The sequence below is a fragment of the Caloenas nicobarica genome, chromosome 4 (genome assembly GCF_036013445.1).
Source record: "Caloenas nicobarica isolate bCalNic1 chromosome 4, bCalNic1.hap1, whole genome shotgun sequence".
Classification (NCBI taxonomy): Eukaryota; Metazoa; Chordata; class Aves; order Columbiformes; family Columbidae; genus Caloenas; species Caloenas nicobarica.
In genome coordinates, this window is record NC_088248.1 from 51,122,134 (window position 1) to 51,144,978 (window position 22,845).

The window sequence follows — 22,845 nt, forward strand, 5'->3', positions numbered from 1 at the left end:
ATGTTACCTAACTGTGGGAGCTGTCTTTTAAAGTCCAGCCATGTGCCTGGAGAGTAACTCACTGCAATCATCATCCTTCTGCAGGGAAAGGGGAAACTTGTTCTCGGTCAGTGTGTCAGACACTGAACGGTGTGATCATGCAAAGGAAACGTGTGAGCAACTACTGCCAGGCGACCCTTGCTGATGCTTTTCCTGCAGAGTCGTTTCAGTGCCCCAGGCGCCTCTCTCAGAGCATGAAACGCAGTGTGTACCTCAAGTTCAGTCACAAAAGTGCAGAGCCACACTTCATTGATGCAGCATGTCAAGTAACATTTCCGGCTGAGACAACAGTTTAAAATAATAAGATATTTGCCTTATTTCCATTTCTCTTGTGAAAATATGGTACCATTTTTCGATGACAGCCAGCACAAGATAACTGATGGCGAAGTCCATTGTGCCCAAAGCTGCCAGAAGTTAGCAAAGAGAAGGGAGGCGAGCTGGCAGGGGTTGAGACTAAGCTTTGAAGAAAATAGGTATATATTCAATGGAAGGAGAAGAGCAGGACTGGGAGTGGTGCTGTTGGTGCTGGTTTGTTTTCAAAATTCTCCATTCTGCAGCTTGAAAATTAGGTGAAGCAAAAGGGAGGTGAAGTAGCACTCGGAAATTAGCTACAGAGAGCAGCATTTATGTCTCCAAATGTGCCACCAGCTTATCAGAGAAAGGCAAGGACCAGGCTGACTGGTAGTGAACACATCAAGGAAGCAGATAACTCACAGTTTCTATGATGTGGGGTTGTTTTACAGTTTCTCAGCTTATTTCTTAACTTTTCTTTTACCAGTTTCACCAGTCCTTTGGCTAAAAGATTAAAAGTGGGGAAAATGAGCTCATTCTTCTGGTTTCAAGGTCTGCATGGAAGTGTGAGGCGGCTTTCCTTCTCTGAGTGGTTTTGTACAAAAAACATACAGGGAAAATTAATGAACCCTTACGAATGCAGCCCCGATTAGTTATAATTAGTAGTGAATGAGGTAATGTAACACTGTGAAAGGTTCAGCCAGGTTTGATGTTAAATTTGAACGTGGGAGAAAAAGCTGTAGCTGTGTTTTCGCAGTATTTAACATTCACAACATTTGTATAATTCTTCTCTGTGCAGGAATTAGTCATTGAGATCAGTGGTCACAAGCTGGTATCAGGACTTTGGGACCAAAATTAGTCAATATTTTCTCATTCTGAAATGAAACATGGTTATGGTAGGAGTCTCAGAAGTCTCCTCCTCTCCTCCGCTGGCTTTACTACATGTGGTATATATCCATGGAAGTGCATCTATGTCTACCAATCATTCTGAGAACCTATTAGCTTAGATATATTAGTATAAATATTCCTATTGCAGTTATACAATTGCCATTGCACAGGCATCCTGCAAATGACAGTCTTTGGTGGTCTGGAGCCACGGCGCCTCTGAGCTGTACTCGCCCCGTCCCCTGACAGCAAACAGCGTTGGGCTGCCACAGATCAGCCTCACAGCGAAATTGCAGCTGTCGGTCCTTCAGACTTGACTGGTTGCTTGAATTTACTAATCTCTTTGTTTCCTGAGTGGAAAAAAAAAAAAATCATTTAATTTTGAAATGGTATGTCCTTTTTCATTCTTCGACGGGCACAATTTAATGAAAAAAACCCCTACGCTTCTGCCGTATGCTTGAAGCATAAATCATGTTATGCTTATTCTTTTGGCTACAATAAATAAGCAAGTGTTGAAACCTGACTGCAAGATTATGAGTGTTTTTCATTACTTCTTTTTCCTGGGAACATTAATAATTTATACTAAATGGAAATTACTGCAGATCCCAGGCATTTTCTATCAGTTGTTTCTTCAAGCCTGCATTAAAAGCTGTGTTTTCACCAATACATACAATGTTTTCAGTTTGTTTTAAAGACAAAAAATGTTAATTCTTAAGTTCTTAAGAAAATGTAACATTATAGACCAACTCCACAAGCCATTCAATTGTTTGTTAATTAAAACAGCACAATTATTTCTGAGTTTAAACCAGAGCGTTTAACTCTAATTCAACAAGGCACTTAAGCACTGGCCTAGCTTCATCCCATCACACCTTTTAAGCTCTCCTCTCCTCTCCTCTCCTTCCCCTAAAAATCAAGACAAATTAAACAGTATTCCCGGAAAATAAAACAGTTTCAGAACAAATATGAGGCCTTGGTACTTATTTTAAAAATTGCTCTTTAAGCTTCAATAATTGTTTGTTGCTACCTTTATCTACAGTTATGCTGAATAAAGCTATAGCTAAATGGAAAGTTAAATGTATTCACGAAATGTTAATGTCTACATCTTATTATTTGCAGTCTCTCAGAGAAAGCAAAAGTAACTACAAATAGTGCTATGCCAAAAACTGGTTTGTTGACCAACAACGTTGCTTCAGCATGCAATGAACTGGTTCATTCTAAAGTGGTCAGAGTTGTTGATGACAAGAGGCTTTGTATTTGAATATGGCACATCTTTTGGTCCATGTGAAAACGAGTTTGAATGTTAAATATTTTCTGACACTCTGGAGTTACTGTTGCTCTTCCCATTCCCTCCTCTCCTGTTCTCTCCTCCTGTTCTCTCCTCTTCTCCTCTTCTTTCTTTCCACAGCCTCACTTCTTTTATTTTGCTTTTGACCGAGAATATGCGTTATGAAGTCTGTGTCTTGTCTCTTGTATAACAATAATTTCAATTTAAAAATTAACATAAAGCAGAATAATAAATGCAGTGCTTTCTTTCTAACTTGCATTTTTTATTGGTTTATTATTGTTCTTTTTGCCCATACTTTTTACTAGGTTGCCTTTTCTTGTTTATCTGCAGTTTGCTGGATGTTTGGACTGGACTGTATTCTTTTGATCTTTGCAAAGTGCAGTGCACAATTTCAATGTATTATAAGAGTAGATGAACACAGGAAGACTTTTAAATTATGAGTCAGTGTTATCTGCTTTCATAAGGAAAAAAGCCTTCCATGAAGGTACTTTTTATAGGATGTTATTCTCACTGAGATGTGAAATATTCCTGAAGCAAGAAGAGTTCTCTTTGACACAGTACTCCAGCAATGATTTCAAATGAAATAGCTTTATAGTGGGTGATTAAAAAGTATAAACAACCACTTAAACCAAAGCTGAAGACAGAAATTTGCCAAGACTTTTCCTGTTTTATTTCTGACTCCAAATGTAATAGTGGTTTTGCATAGGTATTTCTATGAAATTCATGAAGAGTAAACACCTCTGGAAAATATGTTTTTCCTAATCTTATCAGACACATAATGCCTATTCCAAATAACATAATCACTCATGCTGTAGGCTAAACTATCACTTACCTTTTTATGAAGACACAAAGCTTTCTAATATCAAACTCTGGTAAGGTGACAGTAAGTACAGCTTTTCTTTTGTAGCAGGATTAAATTGTTCACAATTCATAGCTTCAAAAATTGAGTCAGGCATCCCAAGCCCACATGTACGACATTGTGCTTTACATATAGATGGTTAGTTGTAAAAACAGTAGCAGTTTTTATCTGTGTTTTCTGCAGAGGAAGATCTGAAACACGGTAATATCACATCAGGTCATTTGTTCAGTAGATCAATACAGTGACTCATCAGAGACGGGTTTTTCATGATGTAAAGGTGGCAATTTTCAGCATTCCAGTTTCTAGTCCTTTTACCCTTGGTCACATATGACTTGCAATGTGGTAGGTTGCCATTAAAGTACAATTACTGATTTCGATGTGGAGAATTGTGGCTGTTGCTTTCAATAGTGTGTATTAAAAGTTTTTTCTTGATGTTATGCCCTCTACTGCAAATATTCTTGTTATTTTTCTCTAGAAATTGTTGGTTTTCACTTCTCCTCATTTGCAGGACAGAAGGGCTTACCTTGTTTTGTCCCCATATTCTACCTCAATGTCTAACGTCAATATTTGTTTTCAGGGGAAGAGGCATCAGGAACAAAAAAAAAAGTATAAAATGGTCCTTGCCCAGTACACCCCTAGTCTCCAGCAGAGCATCACAAGCCACATTTCTCTGGTTTTCAGTATCGTTAACATTTTCACACACCATAGCCAGCTTTGTGCTACATTTGGGAAGGCAGAGCATGGTGCAATTCTTACACTACTGATGGAAGAAAGAAAGAAAGTCTTGTGCGACCTGCTGGGTAGGAAATTGTTCTCTCTAATGCGCTGGCAGGTGCTTGATAGTACAGAAAAAGGGGAACCTTTCCTTCCCCCTCCTAACGCCTGTAGCCCCTGGGAGATGTGCCCCTTGACTTTCTCTTCTGATCAGCTTGTGCCTAGCAGGCCACAGTAAGTCACCCTTGTCATTCCCTCGGCAAACCTGCTCTGAACTGAGCCTGGAGTGAGGTTTTTATTTAGACAGAAGCAGCGTGTGATGGACCCAGTTAAGTCAGAGTTCCTGTGGGCACGTGGTACCAGGCGGCTCCTGCCCAAAGGGACTGAGAGCTGGAAGAGATGACCGAGGAGATGAACTCAAAATATTGCTATTTCAAGTGTAAACACGGGCATAAGTATAACAGCCAACTGGCAATTAGATCCGTGCAGGTGAGTGCCATTACTCACAGGCTGCACCGAGCTGAGTAGGACCCTACGCAATGGTAGTTTATCCCCGCAAAGGGCTTGGTGCCAGCGTGAAGGACCCAGATTCCTAAATTCAGAGCTGAGCCTATGCCTGAGCTGCAGGGTAGTGATTTACAAAATCATCCATCTACTTGTTCATGGCCATAAGCTTTCCAAATCTTATTTGAAATAGCCACAAGATGGGAATATTCACCTTTGGTGTCATTAACATATACTGTGACTGTATGTATCATTGCCACTGTCAACTAAATGCTTTTTGAAAAAGGCAGCCCTGTAAGACACTTCACTGGAATTTGAATTAGAAATCACCAGGGGAATTACCATGAAATGTCCACTTAGGCTGGGCATTACTCTTGGTTACAATCACTTTGCATATTTTACCTTAACATGAATGAGTCACCTATAGTAAAAGTAGAATAGTAGGATTTCTCTTTCCTGGGGAGATGGGGTGCTAAAATAAGGTTGAAGTTATTCTGGCTGGATTTCAGTGGGACTTCACATACGGTTAAATAGCACCAAATACTTCAGGAGCTTACAAACAAATTGAACTGTGAATGCAAAAAACATTGCTCATATTAATTTCCATTGTCCAAGCTAAAAAAGGAAATATCAAACAAAAATACTGGAAGACTTATTTCACTTTGTTGTTGTTTTGAAAGTGTGATTCCTTGTAATGAACATAAATAATAGATGTTTGAAACAATAAGGATATTTACAGATCTTGCCATGTTTTCCTGAGGTTCCCCTCTGAGGCCAAGTGGGTAAAGCATCTAGATTCCTGTGGACTTGTACATGAGCTTCCTCCCTGCTCTGCTGCTTCATAGTGCAGAGACAAACCAGGCCTTCGCGGTGTTTCTTTCTGAAGGGCTTTAGACACAGTTGCTTGGGAACACTTTCCTTTGCATGTATGATTTTCCTCAGCTCGGAGAGTGTGAAGTGCTGCATTGACAGCACCGTCTGCGCGTAAGCAGCACTGTAGCCTAAAAAAAGGCTCATCTGGCTTCAGCTGGTCTCTCACACATTAGTGGCTTGCAGATGCTTGGAGAAAGAGAGGAAGAAACAGGACTATTAGGTCCTGAGTAGGTACATTAGAAAAAGCAGTGGTGGGTCCCATCCATGTCCCGCCATGCAGGCTCTTCCAAAGGAGAAGAGCTGTACCATTGCACATGTGCAACATCTCCTCTCTTCTGGCGCACGCTGGCCAAGGAGGCTTTGCCATACTGGTGGCACTTTCTGCTTCACCTGCTGCTACCTGGACGTGAACCTCATCCCTCTTCCCCATGGATTGCCTGTCCTTTACGTACGCGGTACCTCTGGGAGTACCTTGCAGAGCAGGTGAGAGGCAGCAGATCCGAGGGTGAAATTTCATGGCATCACCAAAAGGTGTTGGCCCATGGGTGACAAAAAGTCCTTGATGGGAGCAAAAATCTGTCCCTGCCAAAGTGCAGCCACCAGGCTGAAGACAAAAGAGGACAGCTGAGAATAACTTGTGAAAGACTGAGGACATTTGATTGTGTAAGTCCTAGAGCTTTTTTTTCATGAAGCTCTAGAGCATTTAGTAAAACTTGAAGTTTTACCAAGTTCTTGCAAGAATATTATTGGAGGCCTTATTAGACTTACAGGAATTTACCATAGCTTTATTAACATGTGTGTTTTTTTAATTAAGATATGGACTACTTAAGGGAGCAACTGAATGGTTCCCTAATGAATTTGTTAACATTAATTTCCTTCAGAAAGCACATCTGAACCTAACTTAAATTCCTCCTGCAATTAATTTATGTAATTTATTCTAGTAAGTGCTGTAGTTTTTCCCTGTAATTGTTCACCAAAATGACGGGTTTAATTTCACGTAACTTGAGAGCCTCCAGTACTGAGTTTGCAGTGCTTCATAAAAGTTGATATTACTTGTTGTGCTGTTGAATTTTGGCAAAAAGAAGGCAATAAAATATTCCCGTAAAATTGAAATGTCCAAGTGACAGATATTGAGGCCAATTTTTTTTTAAAAAAAAAAAAAAAGCTCTCCAAAACTAGGTCTTACATCCATATTTAATCGCATAGTTAGTGGCCAGATTTTCACATGTGCAGCTTCAGAGCTTGATATTCAGCAAAGTATTTAGCCACGAGGGCTATGCGTGCCTTGCACGCCAAAGAGCAGCTTCCAGAAGAGATTCAAAGGCGAGGCCAACACGAAGCTTTCCAAGCACACTGCTGGCTCTTGCCATCCCTCGCCAGTGACCTCCAGAGATTGCAGGATGCGTCCCTGGATAATAAACGTCAGATCTGTGCTGAACTGCCCCTGGAGACATACATGTGCAATCCCTGGATGCTCAGCACTGCTAAAGTTTGGATGCTCATTTAAAAGCTGAAGTGGAGATTTCAGTTTCTAAATTTAGTTACTCTTTACAAAAACATCCTTGGCTTTTCTCTCAAATGGGGAGTGTTTGTTGTGATGAAAATAAGCTACAAATTGCACCTTTGCTGGTCGCAATACTGGCTTCTGTCGTTTTCTGGGTGGTGGATCGGACCCTCTGTCCTCCCATCGCAGACACCTCATCCACACCATCACTTGCTCTGTGTGGGGCTGGGGACTGCCCCGGAGCATCCCTGCATGCTGCTGTGTGTCCATCCTCCATGTGCCAATCAGATCATAAATGACATTTGTAGAAATGTGGAGCTTACCTTCTCTGTTTTGTGGCTTTTCAGATAATCCCTTTGTTTTATTCTGAAGTTTCAGGCTTCAGCTGGAGCCCCACAGCAACCCTCCATGTGAACCTCGGGTTTCAAATAGGTTCCAATCAGAGGTTGCTAATAATTGAAGGAAACATTCTGTTTTGATCCTTAACATCATATACATTTTCCTTCCCCTTTCTAGTGTTTTTCCCCTATACTGCTTTGCTTTGTTTTCCTCCTCCCCTCTGTTGATCCCTCTGCCTGCTGGTGTTTGCAGTCTGTTATTCATGCTGTGTGGACTGGCAGGACAGCTGGTCAAGCCCAGGGCTGGGAAATCCTGAGTTCCTCCTCTGGCTGTGATGCTGACCTCTTGTATGCTTCCGAGAAGTTTTGGCCTCTTCACCTCTGATGCACAAGTAACTTTCCTCTCCCAAAGGAGGGTGGTGGGGATGGAGAGGTTTTGCAGCAGTGCGGTCCAAGCTGAGCTCAGCCTCCCCAGTGCGATGAAGGGCTGAGGCACGGCTGGGGCAAGGGGCTGTTGCAGGAAGGGGGAAGTGAAGAGGGGGTATGCGAAAAGGAGTTGAATGGGGACGATGGCTTAGAAATCTCCTCTGTTTGCTGGTAGGGGAGGGTGCAAGAGTGTCCCGAGGCTGTGGATAGGGACAGGTTATCTCTGCACCTCTGTGCTGCCCCTTCCCCAGCTGATGAGCTCCTACCCCTCCGTGCCAGCAGCACCGACATGCTGCTTTGCCAGGGCTTCAGCAAAATGGGCCAATTTTTATATAACTTGCACCTGGTTTTTACTAAGTGCATTTTGTCTTGGGATTTTAATTCAACTTTGAATTCCAAATACCATTTCGAAAAATCTTTCAGCTTGTGCCCTGTTTATTTTCACCCCTGCTTTCCTCTAATCCAATCCGTGGCACCCATATCAACTGCTAATGTCAGAAAAGCCAGCCTTTTGAACTCAGCCCATTGCAGTGTTGACTTGGCCTTCAGCATTTCAAAGGTTACCAGAGGTTTGCTCCTCGCTGGGGCTGCCAGCAGCACAGATGTGGCTGCCCCAGCTGGAGCCACGCACGCTCTGGATGCTTTTCTCATGAGCTGGGGAACGCACCTCGCTTCCATAATTCCGCAGTCCCCCAAACTAAAATGGAGCCAATTCTGATTTTTCACCGTCTGCTGATGCTGCTGTTGGGCAATAACAGATATGTTGTATTCCGGCCCATCCTTCCTTGTCCCACAGCGTCACACTCACCAGCCTCCCTTTTAGATGCAGAAGAGAGCATGATTTACTAAAAATCAGATTTAAGAATAAAGATTCAAATTTGTGGCAGAATCCATTGGGAAGAAAGGTGAGTGCAGAATCACACAAATTTCATCCTAGTTGTGGGGTTTACACATTTTTTTTTTCCTTGCAAAAAACAGCCGTGGTCTCTGTAACCATACGCATTCGTACCTACTCTTTCATAACAAACTTAACGCAAGAACATATCAAAAGTATTGCAAAACATATGGCTGTGGATATATATATACATGCTTTTAGATTTATCTGCTAGAAAAGAAGGGCCTTCGTTGCTATGCTATCATCTAAACTATAAAAATATAAGATTTTCATTAGTTTAATATCATAGTGCTATTTTTTGAGTTCTGACCCTCCAGTCACCCTATATCTCTGTTCTTTCTCTGTCTTTCACTGACAAGCAAATTAACTCTGCATATCTAGAAAATAGCTTGCATAATGCAATCCTGATGCTGGATTTTTTCTTTGTTCTAGTACCAGTTTTCTGGTTTAGCCCATGCTTCAGTGTGTGCTTCTGAAATGACTTGGCTACTCTGCCAGCTCCATTCCAGGGTTTGCAGGATTTATATTGGTTTATTTCTGTAAACAGATTGTAGAGACAGCCTAAGGTAGAGAAAGCCTGAGTTAATACCAATAAAACAGAGTAAAGTGGTAAACTTTCGGCTCTCCTAAATTTTATCTTTGTAAGATTGTGTAGCCTTTCAGTGATGTCTTGGAAATATCAAAGACCTTCACAAAGTGTTAATAATTATCATACTACTTTAGAGATAGAACATTTGTTTATAACTCCTGGACCATATACCAAAAGAGACAAAGCACAGTGAAAGATCTGAAATTCTCATTTGATGCATTGATGGAGGGAATAATCAGTCACACGCCACTGTATAGTCATGGATCTCATGGGTTCACAATGTCTGTGTCATTTTCTTAAAGTATCTTTGTTCTGATTTCAGAAACTGGTAGAAAAACTGGTCCAGTTTAGCTTCTGGGTCACTCCAGACTGGAGATAAGAATATCTTCATTCCTCTCTTTTCAAGCTTCTTGTGACAATGACTTGGTTCTGGTACTAATGGTCATGCAGATGTGTAGCTTGAGAGATGTGCTCTGTTGCAAAAGTTCAAAAGTAGGTCAAAAATAAGGGCCAGTAGTCTCACTGTGTCAAGTGCTGGATTCAGCTCCTGATGCTCTCACTCTCCTCAAAATCAGTGCAAGTGGATGGAAGCAGAACAGAAGCAACATCAGTGAGGTTGGGCACCACTTACTGCAGAACTACATTGTGTTCTTCTTGGGATATCAAGAACTTGGATATGTGCTTTAAAATCTTTAGTTTCCTGCTGGTTAACTGTGAATTTTTGTTTCCACAACTGGGTTTTTTCAAGCCTGACAGGAAAGCATTATCCCAAAATTTAATTTAAATGCCTTTCCCGTATAAAATCGGGTGGGCTTGGGATTCAAAGAAATTCATTCAGCATGCTCTCCTAATGCCATTTAACTTCCCATGAAAACACAGTAACAGGAAGAGTTGTTTTAATTAGCACACGAGCTGTGCAGCAGCTAATGTATTCCACCTCTTCATTGTTGTAAAAGGAGCAGATTTCTTGGTAACCTGAAGCAGGCTGAGAAGAGGGATTGTGTTCTGCTCCCCATATGCACACACAGCCCCATTCACGGGGAAGGTGTGAACGGGAGGTGATTTGTAGCCGCCTGCCATTTGTACAACACAAGCTTCTGTTGTTCTCCAGGCTGGAGAGAGACCCGGCCCCCCTCTTCCAACCCACTGCAGTGCCACAGGTACGCAGCAGCCTTCGGAGGTTTTTGTTATTAATCTCAAGGGTAAGACTGAAAAGAAAACTTTTTTTTGTTTTTAAAGATACATTTTAAAAAATAAGAACTGGATGTCAGCCTGGAAAAAGAGCTGTGACTTCCCCAGACACATGATATTTCTTGATCAGAAGTCTCAAGGAAACCACATTTTACAGCAACCCTTGGAAGTACACCTCTTTTCCCTACATCTGGTCAGCCTTAAACTGGTGCTGGACTGGAGGTTTTATTCCCAGTACCCCCCCAGCTCCACACTTGGTCCAGCACGGCGCTCTGCTATGGAGACTGGGAGCACACCTTGAGCCCCTGCTGCGGTGCTCCTGGAGATCCGCTCTGGTTTGCTGGGAAGCATGGTCGAGCGTGGAGGGTGAGGAGCTGCTGGAGCACTGCATGGCATGCCAGGCTCTTGCTTTGGTTCGGGTGACGGTGATGGAGCGATGGAGCGATGGAGCCTGTTAAGCAGATGGTGAGGGTGAATGATTTCCTGGCCTCCTCCAGCCCACGAGTGCGTCAGCACAAGTTGTAAAGCAAAGCCCGAGCTCCGGACAGCGTTTCCCTGGCAATAAGGTTCGAGTGGTGAGTGGTGCTACAGAGCCTGCACTTCACCGAGAAATTGCTCGGGAGAAGATTGACTGTGTAACAAAAAGCAAAGCGGGATGCACTGGGCCAGGCAAGGCAAGGAGCATCTCAGAGGCTTCCAGCCACAAAGCCAGACCGTGGCCACTGGAAGCTGCCCTGCAGTTCCAGAAGTGGGAAGTGAGAAGCTGGTTTGAAACTTCTTCATCAAAGGGCTCTTGTTAAAATAGACTGAGGAGTTATGTGAACAGGAGAAGGAAACAAATATTTATTTTCACGAGAAAAATAACTGTAGGGCCAAAACAAAAGACTTTAAATGGTCCAAGAAAATAAACAATTAAGAAAAAAAGACAAGTGTCCAAAGCAAATCAAACTTGATGTGATTTTTGCCTTGCCTGAACTTGTTCAATGCGGGGGACTTGCATTCACTAGTGAAAGGAAACATTGCAGAGATGGCTTGGCCAAAAGCAGTGCCTTTTGCTGAGACAGGACTGAAGAGAGGACAAAGAAAATATAACTATTGACATCAGGTAGGAGCTGCTTACCTCTCATGTGGCTAAAACAGGGAAAGCTTGTCTTTCGGAGAGAAGAAAAATCTAGTAATACAATAATAAGGCACTTCATATTTTTTTTTTCCTTTGCAAAATGCTTTTAAATGTTAACTATTAAATATGCACAGCCTCTGAATTGGGAGCTGACAGGGACTGCCCTGTTTTCTCATTCCCGTGTTTTCCCATGGGCAGGGTAAAAGCACAGTGACAATACAAGGTCTCCTCTGAATATTTTGCCTATGCTAGTGATAAATATAAATGAGGATTTATCACCTCAGACTTTATTTATCAACCTCATGTATTCAGGAGGTGTTCTGTTTCACTTTTTTCAGCTGTTGAACACGGTTCCCTTGCACTTAAACCAGCACAAGTTCACTCACAGGAGCCATCTCATTTTGAGAGCACCAGTGGAGTGGGGTAATGAGCTGCAGAGCGGGGTTTGTGTTCAGGGCTTTCACTGACAACACACCGGCTCCTCTGCCAAATGAAAAAACTAAGCTTTGGTCAATCAGAGTATCAGAGCACACAGATCTTGCAGTTACATAACCAAAAAATACATATTTCTATAAGTTATTTTGCACTCATTTTAAAAAACCACCACCAACAACAACAACAACAAAACTTCAAGAGCCCTGTCCAAAAATATGTGAGTGTCTGCGTAGAATTACAACATCACCTTGAGTCACCAAGGTCCAGTCTGTGTTCACTTCATTGGTTTTTGGAATATAATGGCATAAATCCTCAGCAGCCTGGTCCGATGTAGCCCTGCAGAAGTACAGTCATTTCTTCTGTTCTGCTGCACCAGCTGGGGATCTGACTTGGAACCTTTCAACAAATGATAGTCAGACACATGAAAGCTTCTAATGTCTAATTACCATCTTGTAGGAATAGTTTCAGACCTCTATAAGTGTGTGTGGATGTGTATACATTATATTCTGCTGTACAGATTTCAAAGATGTGAGTGATCCAGATTAGCTAACTCCTAGAACTTCCCTGTAAATTTTGAAAAATTGTACTGCCTTTTTTGTTGTTCCTTTAGTGCTGAAGAACTCCATCTTCTGTCAGTTGTAGCAGAAAGTTTGCTCAGAAATATCCCCAGTAGAAATCCAGGCATCGCTGTGGCAGGCACTGCGACCTGCAGGGACACCCCATCCTCTCAGCAGGATTCTGCACAGACATAGAGGTTTGCTGGTGCAGGACCGATCGCAGGACTGGGGGATGGGCACAAACCACTACAGCAGCATCCCCAGAGAAGGCACTGGCGATAAGCAGGAGTGTGTGTGTTTGTGTGTGCGTGTGGCAAGAAGGGTTATTTTGTGCTGCATCTTCCTCCACAGGGACGAGGAGTCAAGCGAGAAGTGAGCCGGGCAGAGATGTCAAAAGGTGTAGAGCTGTGTTGACAGGGCAATACAAACACCAAGTGACCCAGTTATCTCTCACTTGGATAATTCGCATCAGCAGGTCAGCTGAGAAAGCATTTTCTCTACTCATCTGTGCAAAACAGGTCCTGTGGTGAGGAGGATGGAGCCCAGGATAAGAATTTTGCTGTGCCAAGGTACTGCCTGGCCACATGGAAGGACCTTTTATGTGGTCCTCTAAATGGAATTTGACCTCGGTGGAAGATAAGCAGTGTATCTTAGCAGATATCTTAGCTTTGGGAAAATACGTTAAAAGTAGTAATTTTGCCACTTTGAGGGATAAGGACTTTTTATGGTTATACAGCTCTTCCCAATGCATAGATATCATGTCTGCTGTATTTAGCATGGTCTGTTCCTGGTTTTCTTGTTGCAAAGGTAGGAAATGCATTTGGAGTCAGCAGGCTGCCAGCCAGGGCTCAGTTACGATGCCTGAGCAGCAAGTCCCTGCTTCATGGCTCTTTCGACCCAAAGAGACGAGCAAACCAGCTGGCTCCTTTCCATGTGGGGCTTTTCTTCAGGGCCTGCTAGCATGGGATCTTCTGTTTGCTGTGGAGAGCAGAACATACCCTGCGCCGATGAAATTGCTGTATGATTTATGTTACAAATGTCCCGCGCTGTTCGCTTTGCTTGCTGTCTAGGATTTATGGCTTCTTGCTTAGCTACAGAGTCTTGTGCCATGCTGAGGATGTGCTGTCTAACAAGCTCCTGACTTTCTAGAATATAACATGACGAAACTAATTTAATTTTCCTCCCAGCTATTGTTTTCCTACTGCTTATTATCAAAACACTTGAAAGTTTTTCACTCACTCAGATCCACCTTTCTTTATTTCTTTAGGCTGTGACTCATCACTGAACCTCACATCTCAGAAAGCAGCAGATGCAGTGGACAATATTTTTCGGTCCCTCAGGGATATCGCAAGAGCTCGAATGCACATGAAACAGTTTAATTCCATACATAATCCAGGCAGCAACACCCACCAGGCAAGTGGATCTTTCTTTTCCCTGTGTACGTTATTTCTCTAGCATGCTGTCAAAATTACAGCACTGATTTTGCTGACGTGCTAATCCTATATATGTTCTGCCCATGTGGAAAATATTTAAGTACAGATTTTATAATTGACCTAATCATCAAGAACTTCCTCAAGTCCTTCATCCAAACTCGGGCATATCTCTGTCAATGTCAACAAAGAATTCTCTGAGGAAGAAATTTGGCGTTTTCTCTGCAGCGCTGTTGTGACACGCCCAGTGAAAGGCAGAACTAGGACAAGACAATGCTGGACTAAGACCTCTCGTGGCATAGCAAAGCAGAATGCCTGCATCCATACAGCAACTATATTTCTGTGTATTTTCTCTCCTGTCTCTCTCCTGTCAGAGTCAGGCCCATTCATAAATAGGTGAAAAATGCACCCTTTTTTTCTATAATACGGACACATGAACTACGATACTACTATAGATCATGAGGATTAATATATAATGTTTTTCTGTCTCTCCATCTCCCCCAACGTGTTTTATTTTTTTCAGTTAAAAATAGAATTTTACGATTGAAAGCACATATGGTGATTTAGAGAGAGACTGTAAAACTTAATTACAGCCTTGAGCCAGAACAAAATCCTTCCAAACTCACAAGTATGCTGTAGACCGGCAAAGGGATGTAGTTCAAATTAAGCAATGCTTTGTAACAACAGGAATCGGGAGTTTTGCAAAATGTCGCTGGAAAGCTAAGGTGGAGAAAACCTGTTACTGAAGTCTCCTGGCACTGAGGACCTGTCTGGTGTCTGAAATGGGGAAAACTGTTAAACATTTAGTACAGTTCAGTGGGGCAGCAGTCGGATGGAAGAAAATACCCTCTAAAAGTTTCCTGGAAGTGTAATTAGCATCAGTATGTTCTTTGGATGTAACCCAGGTTGTTTGCTTAGGGCTAAGTGCTGGAAAGCAGCAAGGGATATATTAACACTTTGCAGCTCCCTGTTCCGGCCATGAGTTGGATTTAATAGCTTGAATAGGACCAGCCTTCTGCTGAGGGCAGTTCAGGAGGTTTGGGGTAGCAGAAATAAGCAGGCAGTGCAGTTTTTTCCATCACACGTGCAGGTCTTTACAAATGTTTTCATCAGGCTATCAAACCAGTTCATGTAGCAACCATGCAAGAGCTGAGTATTTATTTTGCCTGATACTGTAACTACTGTTCTTTTCCCTTCATCTTGATCTCAAGCATATTCCTCCCTCCCTTCTTCCATCCCTTCCTCCTTCATCTTTCGTTCTCCTTTTCTGGTTCTCTTTCTTTCTCTCACTTTTTCTCTCTCCTTTTCTCCTTATAATCTTGTCTGAGGTATGTCCCATAGCCATCAAGGTTCTTAGCAGCTGTTTTAAATGCAATTTGTGCCCAGCCAAAAATTAAAGTTGATGAAAGCTTCATTATATGAGTTAGAAATCAATGGAGCTGTTGGGGGTTGTATAAAAAATACAGAAAAAACTCCCTGAAAATGTAATAGATGATTTTCAAGTCATAAAAGATTTTGAAAATATTTGAAACTATCATAGCTTAAAAAAAAGGTAAGTGATCATAGTACCTTCCTTTTAGTATCTGTGTAGCCAAAGTGGATCATTTTGAAGGGCGCTGAATTTTGAAAATTCAGACATACAAAATCATAGCACATTTTTAATGTCTTTTGAGTACATAGTTTTGCTTAAGTCAGATGATATTATTCCTTTAATTCTGTGCAGTAAACCTCTCTGTTCAACTGTGATTTGATCTCTACTCCAAAAATATTTCATTCCTAATATCTTTCTGTTCCTCATCTATGAAGATATTAATCAGATTTTTATACATAAGTCTTCATGCTTGCATGTGTATTTTCCAACGGTTGTTTATTGCATGACTAGATTTGACACAAATCTTGGCACGTTCTCCTAAACTGTTCTGTAGCTCTTGTTTGCTGTAATTTGCTTTGTTGGCTCAATTAAAAATTATGCATGTGTTGTGAGAAGAACTAGATGAGTTGTATAAATCTTCGTTGACAGGATTGTATTCAAAAACTCTTAAGTTTTGTTTCTCACTGTAAAGTGTTGGATGAAAAACATTTCTTTAATTACTCCAGAAAATTTTACTTTCCAGCCAAGCAGCTTGCTTTTTATTTTCCATCCATTTATATGTTTATTTTGCATGATGTCTTTTGTAGATATCATCTTTACAAAATGAATGATGTTACACTTGATTCTCCTAAGAAATCCAGGAGGTGATGTATACCTGGGCTAGTCCCAAAGGAAAACAAATGTGCTAATTTGGAAGCTGCTAATTGTCTAAGACTGTTGCACTTTCTGAAACCATTGTGGTTTCGTTGCAGTTTAGGCAAAGCTGAAAGCAGCAAAGCAAAACTCCATCTGTAAACGAAGTAAGGTTGAATTTTCATTAAAGAGCATCTCTCCACAAATCCCTAAAATTTTTATCCTAGAAGCTTTTTCAGGATGGCAGTGTGGTTTAAACCTTGGTAAAGGAACGTGGAAATTTCTGGGCTACTAATTCATATTCAGCACAGGTTTGTGGACCCTGAAGAAGATGTAGGGTGGATCCTTTGGAAGTGGATCTCCCAGGATGCTGATCATTTGTACATTCTCATGTTCCGCTTTTCCTGATCCCTAACTTCTCTGAAGTTCTGACATGCTTGATATCAGTGGGGTTGTTTGGCCTGTTTTTCTCAAGGTTTTCCACAGGTGGAAGTAGAGTGCCCTGGCTGTGGAAGCTGAAGGACTAGCAGAGACTCCTTAACTCTGCTGTCTCATGAGGGACAAACAGGCAGGTTGGCCTCTTCCCAGCCCTGCTGTTATTCAGGTTTCAGTGCTGACATGGAGCCTGTGGGAAGGCAGGAGTGATCAGTAAGCAACCTCTCCTAAAAATCCCTGTTTAAGTGTTTCTAAAATCATTAAGAAGTGAATGGGGTCTCCTGGGCATACCATGGGCAACAGCGTCATCCCTATTGCTATCCCTTTCTGTGCTACCTCCAAAAAGACTCCAGAGAAACTAGAAGCCCCATTTTTTCCTTGTCTCCCTTTACTCATGTAGTACACATGGGCAGAGTAAATGTGTGGCCATATTCCTGTCTTTGGAGGTTGATGGTGCTGGTGCACACCATTTGTGGGCAAGGTCACAAAGACCACTGCTGCTTTGATAATCTTTTAGCTCTCTGAATGATGTCCTTTCTAGGATAATTATTTTTGTTACCTTTAATAGAAGTAAAACGTTTAGAAGAGCACTGGCACTGAGTCTAAACAGCTTTATTGACAGTGCTGTGTTCTTTTTGTGCAGGCTTCTTACAAACCGCTGCTGAAACAGATAGTGGAAGAGATCTGTAATCCTGATCGACCTGATCCTCTTGATATTGAGCATATGTCATCAGGTCTCACCGATCTCCTTAAAACTGGATTCAGCATGTTCATGAAGGTAAGCCAGGCTTCCCAAGCTCATCTGTAAGATTTTCCTGAGCCTCATTTCTGATTTTCCGTAGCATTGTGTGGCAGTGGCAGATTTTATGTATTTGAGTTGATATTGTCCAGCAGAATTTAAGGGACAGTTAGGAGAGTTAAATCCTTGCAGAGGGAGCTGGAAATAGCTTGAGGCACCACATTGCAGGTACAGTACAGATGGGTAGCACCTGCTGAAAAAAACAAGAGGAATGGAGCAGACTGGACACCTACATAAGGATGATGCTGGAGGGCTGAATAAGGATGATATGTCTAGGAGCAGACAATGTGGCTTTGCTAAAGGGAAGTCCTACCACAGTCCTACCTCACTTAGCTTTCAGAGCTCTTCAGAGACAGCCATCAAGCAAATTGATAAGCAAGTACCACTTCAAGTGATCTGCCTGGATTTCCAAAAGGCATTGCACAAGGCACTTAACTCATCGAAGGAATTTAAGGACAATGAGCAGCCTTGAGATAGGAGAGAAGTAAGTATGAACAGTCAGGTCTCACAGGGGAGGAAGGTCATCAGAGGAGCTCCATATTAGGTGCCTTTTCTATAACTTGATATGGTTCAACTTGCAGTGGGGAAGAAGGAAGCCTGTTAGTTGGAAATTGCCTTGTGGAGGCTCTTAGCATGTTTTCAGACAGTCACACAGAATCATGCAGAATCACAGAATAAGCTTATTCTGCTTTATAAATTAGCCTATGCCGAGTGTTCACTAAATGTCTACTGAGATGAGGTGTGGAGTAGCTAGCATGCTGCACATTTAGTTCTGTCTTTCTGCATATCCTCCATTGAAGACAAACCCAAATTTACCTCACACCACATCAACACTATGGTTATGAGTGCAGTATTTTTTTTCTGTATTGTGCCTGGTGTTCTTCCAGTTTTACCACCACCACTCCTCAGCACAGAAGAGGTATCATCAAACTGTATGAGAAGAAGTGGACACAGGTTGCAGCATGGGAAATTCCAGTTGGATATAAAGAAAAAAACATTCACTGTAAGAGTGTTTAAGTCCAGAGAGGCTGCAGATTCCCAGTCTCTGAGATAGTCAAAGGCTGGCTGAACAAAGCCCTGAGCAACCTGATATAATTTTGAAGTTGGCCCTACTTTGGGCAGGGAGCTACAAAGGTTTGTTCCAACCTGAATTATTCTGTGATTCTACAGTAATCAGAAAGAAAAAGTTTTTTTCTATTTTGTGCTAATATTTGCTTGGCTTGCCATGCATTTAAAGACAGAAGACAAAAATAGTTTTTGACTGTTGTCTTGGTACTATTCTAGAACCCACTATCAGAATAACAAAGTTATTTTTATGTTATTTCAGAGCAAGTTAGTCTTAAGCACAAAATCAGATATGCCTAAAATCCGGTGCTTGTTTTCAGGAATCTCCGTCCACTGTTGAAACGGATTTCCAAGAGGTATTTAGTTAGGTTCCTAAATGGAAATTCTCAGCTCTTCACAGCTTATGGTAAAGCCATGAGACAAAAGAGGATAGTTATAGAAAGAGTGACCCGGTGTTCTTTCCATTCATATATCAGTACTGAAAAAGTTAATGCCAACACTCCAAAAACAGTAGAAGAAGAAACAGATATTCCAGCATCAAAGTAAACAAGCTGGTGCACACAAGTGATGTTTTCAATTATTGGTTTTATTTACCAATAACTCTCACAATTGTATTTATTTCATTGTGTTTGGTTGTTTCTTTTCTTTTTTAAGCAGCAACATAGCTTGCCTTTGTTTACCAGGGGAAAAAAAAAAAAAAAGGCAAGAAATGAACTCCAGGAAGTCTAAAGAGATGGAAACATTGAGACATTGACAGCTTTAGCTAGTTTCAAGTCTATTCTACCCTTACTAATAATTTGTGTGTGTGTGTATCATTTAAGTATATTATGGGCAATATGTACCTGTAAACACTTGCATCTCTGCTAGTAGGAAAAATATCCTACTGTAAGGAATATATAACAGATGAGCAAGCAAATCTTGTGTAGGATGAATATTTCGTATGCATCATCATGTACTTCACAAATATGTGGCCATGCTTGCTCATTTAGTTTGTAGCTTGGCTTGTTGGCAAGTGCTCAATTGTTACATCAATGAGTCTCTGACCAGCCTGTGTTTCTCACACAAGAGGATCTTCTCCACTTACTGCACCACCAGCACTGTAATTATTTCATGAGCTTCTTTATATTTTTATTTCTTCCTCAATGCCTGAATATAAATGCCAACTCATAAACATGCTTTGGTAAGTGATGGACTCAGACATGTTCACCCAAGACAGACTTTTAAAGACACCTCTCGTGCAGAAGTTGTTTCTCTGGTGGATGTGTTTGTTTTGAATCTTAGGGAAGGTGAAGGGAAAAGGGCTGCCTGCCACAAGAATTCATCTTTTGACCACTACTCCAAAACACACGTGGTTTATGACGATCCGAGCTTGGTATCATCGATACCATTTTTTTAATGATGATCTGAGCTTGGTATCATTGATACCATTGATACTAGTCATACATTGATACTAGTTTCTGGTGATCAATGTGTTTTCCTTTTTCCAGTTATTCAGCTAAATTAATTGGTTTCTGATTGGTCATGAATACCAGATGCATTGGTGCTGGTGTCCTGGTTGGCAGAGATACCTGTCATGGGACAGTAGAAGTTGTTTCTTCTGACTTTCCTCAGAGGAAAAGGCTGTGGTTTGTGATCTGCCATGAGAAAAAAAACTGTCTTCCAGCCCCTTCCTGCTTCCATTTTAGAGTTTCATTCCCACTGTCACCTCACTTTCTCATCTCCCCTTCTCACTCTCCTCCATACAGAAAGAGCCCTCTGACCATCAGCATCCTGAGGAAATGCAGTAGTGTTGGGCTCAGGGCTGGAGGCTGGTGTCCACCTAGGATGCTCTGCTAGCTCGAGGAAACATTCCTCCTTCTTCCTTCAGGCTCCTTCGCTTGATGTAATCGGTTTGCTTTTTCCTTGGTTAGTCATTCTATTTGCCCAGGATAACCATCCCATTTTTTTTTATGCGTGGTATTTTGAACTGAATGTGAATTTCACTTGGGAATTTTTGCAAAATGCAGATCTCACAGTAAATGTGATTCAGAGACCTCAGAAATGTACCAAAACAAGGGAACTTTAGAAGGATCCCAGAAGATACACATTGCTTTTGTTGCAGTCCATTTTAGTTCTTCTGTATCACAGAAATAAGCTGTGTTTAGCCACATGCAGCCAGTTCCTTCAAAAGAGAGAGCCTTGGGTGGTTGTATTATCAAACAAAAAAATCTTGGCAGAAACTTGCATTCTCGACACAGCCAAATATTTTGTACCCAAAGTATTGTCCTCCTTCAAAACACTTGTGCATAGCATAATGAAATTACAGATTCCAAGAACTTTTTCATTGCAATTTTAATTTGATTTAGGGTTTGCATGCTTAATAGTATTTTTAATATGCATTTCTGGAATTTGTGGTTTGAACTTTAGTCTTCTGAAAAATAATAAGTTTTATATAGGCACCATGTGTTTGGATCTAGGTTTATTTTGACTGAAGGAAATGATTTGTCAAGACATTTTCTCTTTAGTATTGCCATGAAAGCTTGTGTTTTCCGATTAATGCTCTTATACTGAGTGTCCTTTCAGTGTGTCCAATGTCACGCATGCATGTTTATGATGAGTTTGTTGTCATTAGGAAAGAGAGACTTTATTCAATAGCAAGCTTCTGAAGTTCGAGCTCTTTGCATATGTCTTGGGTCCTTCAAAAGCTTCATGAGATGGAGTGGAGCTGTTTCCTCTGGTGAGAGGGTTAAGAAGAACAAAGATCCATGAAAAGGAACAAAACAATAATTCCTGTGTTACCTTGAAGTACCGTAGCAGAGCATTTTGTGAACTTTTATCTTTGCCATCTTTGCAAGCAGTTATTTCTTTAACCTTGTGTCACTCCTTGCAGCAATTATGGCGTGAAATACTCTAATGTTTTAGCAAGTAATAGCTCTATCTGACCTGCATTTTAAGTAAATATTTAGGTCTTACTTAAACTCCTCATGGTGTTTGTAACAGGAATGGACATTTTTTCATTTGGAGCTGGCACTATGTTACAGGCAGATAGTAACAAGTGAGTAGTCTGATGTTGGAAAATGCATAAAGAAAGTCTTTGTAAGCTCTGGTGTATCCATTTAATCAGTCTGTTGGTGTAAATGGAAAATTGCTCAATATCACACCAGAACTGCAGGACATCCTCCTGAATTGTAGCATATAAATACTCTATCTGTGCCATCAGTTCCACGGCTGGCAAAGTGGGGGCAATTAAGAGAGTAAACACCCAGTACATGAATACTCAGCTCACTAATACATCTATCTAAGGCGTTTTTGTACTGGTTTCAGACCCCTGGGGAGCAGCCCCGTGTAATCAAAGGGCAGCTGGCCTGGAGAGGGACCACGCCGGCCCCCCATGCGTGCTCCAAAGGGAAGACTCTCTTCTGAAGGTTGCCGGTCAGAAAGCCTGACGGAGCGGCAGGAAGAAAAACTGCCCAAAACCTAAACATGGGGCAGCCACAGTAGGAAGGCAAGAAGAGCTGAACCCTGAGGAGCCACAGGGATCCAAGGCAGCTGCCACAGTGGTGGAAGCGAAGGAGCCGCGCTACGCCCAAACACGGGTTGATGGCCGCTTTCATTCTGTCGAGTGAACGCTGTCAAAAACCTACGCTTGTGGAAGGAGAGGGGGCGTAGAGTCTAAAAAGGAGTAAATTAAACTGTTCTCACTGTCACGTTTTGGAGACAAACATTTGGAGTGTTTCGTACGCAAGGGTGGTGTGACAAGAGCAATTGCACGGGCTCCATTGACATCACTGCCAAGGACTGGAGTGGGGCGTTGTCAGGGGAGTGTGTTCTGTCAAGAAAGAAAGGGTTTGCTAGGAAACAGCAAAGCAATCAAACTTCTAGGAGTGGTTAAGAGGAAAGTGCCGTAAAGCATCACCTTCGCATTTAAAATTACAATGCGGTTTTATAAAGTCTTAAATGAAGTAGAATGTTTGTGCCATTTTAATGATAATTGGGGAAAAATGAACCAAGTGTTTTGTTTGAGCAAAATTTTCTCTATATTAGTTACAAACCAGTCACAGAAGTATTGAAAACTCTGAAGTGAAACAAGCTAGAAAGTAATTTTATACTATAATGAACCTGATTTGTTTTCATTGGAATTGTAAAGGATTATTTACTGGACTGGTGAAAACACATTACAGTTCTTTCCATTGCTGATCTCAGGCGGGGATTCTAGCATGTTTAGGCTGGACCCCATGCTTCTACTGGGTAGTGATTTACCCCTCATTCCTTAAAGCTCCATGCACATGTGCATCCAAAGTGCACATCCACCGAAGTATCCTCCTCCCATTCTGAGAAAGGCAGGAAAGAAATGAAGAAGGAATGGAGGGAGAAGCCCTCACACCTTGTGAGAAACTCCTCTAGGTTT

The 22,845-nt window shown here is 41.6% G+C and overlaps 1 protein-coding gene across 1 annotated transcript in view; it reads left to right on the top strand.

Annotated features, from left to right (window-relative positions):
- Positions 1–22,845, top strand: part of SCFD2 (sec1 family domain containing 2) — a 198,491-nt gene that overhangs the window by 169,206 nt on the left and 6,440 nt on the right. The window contains exons 6-7 of the mRNA XM_065633853.1: positions 13,773–13,918; positions 17,238–17,372. Coding sequence (XP_065489925.1) covers positions 13,773–13,918; positions 17,238–17,372 — 281 coding nt within the window. The remainder of the gene's footprint in view (positions 1–13,772; positions 13,919–17,237; positions 17,373–22,845) is intronic.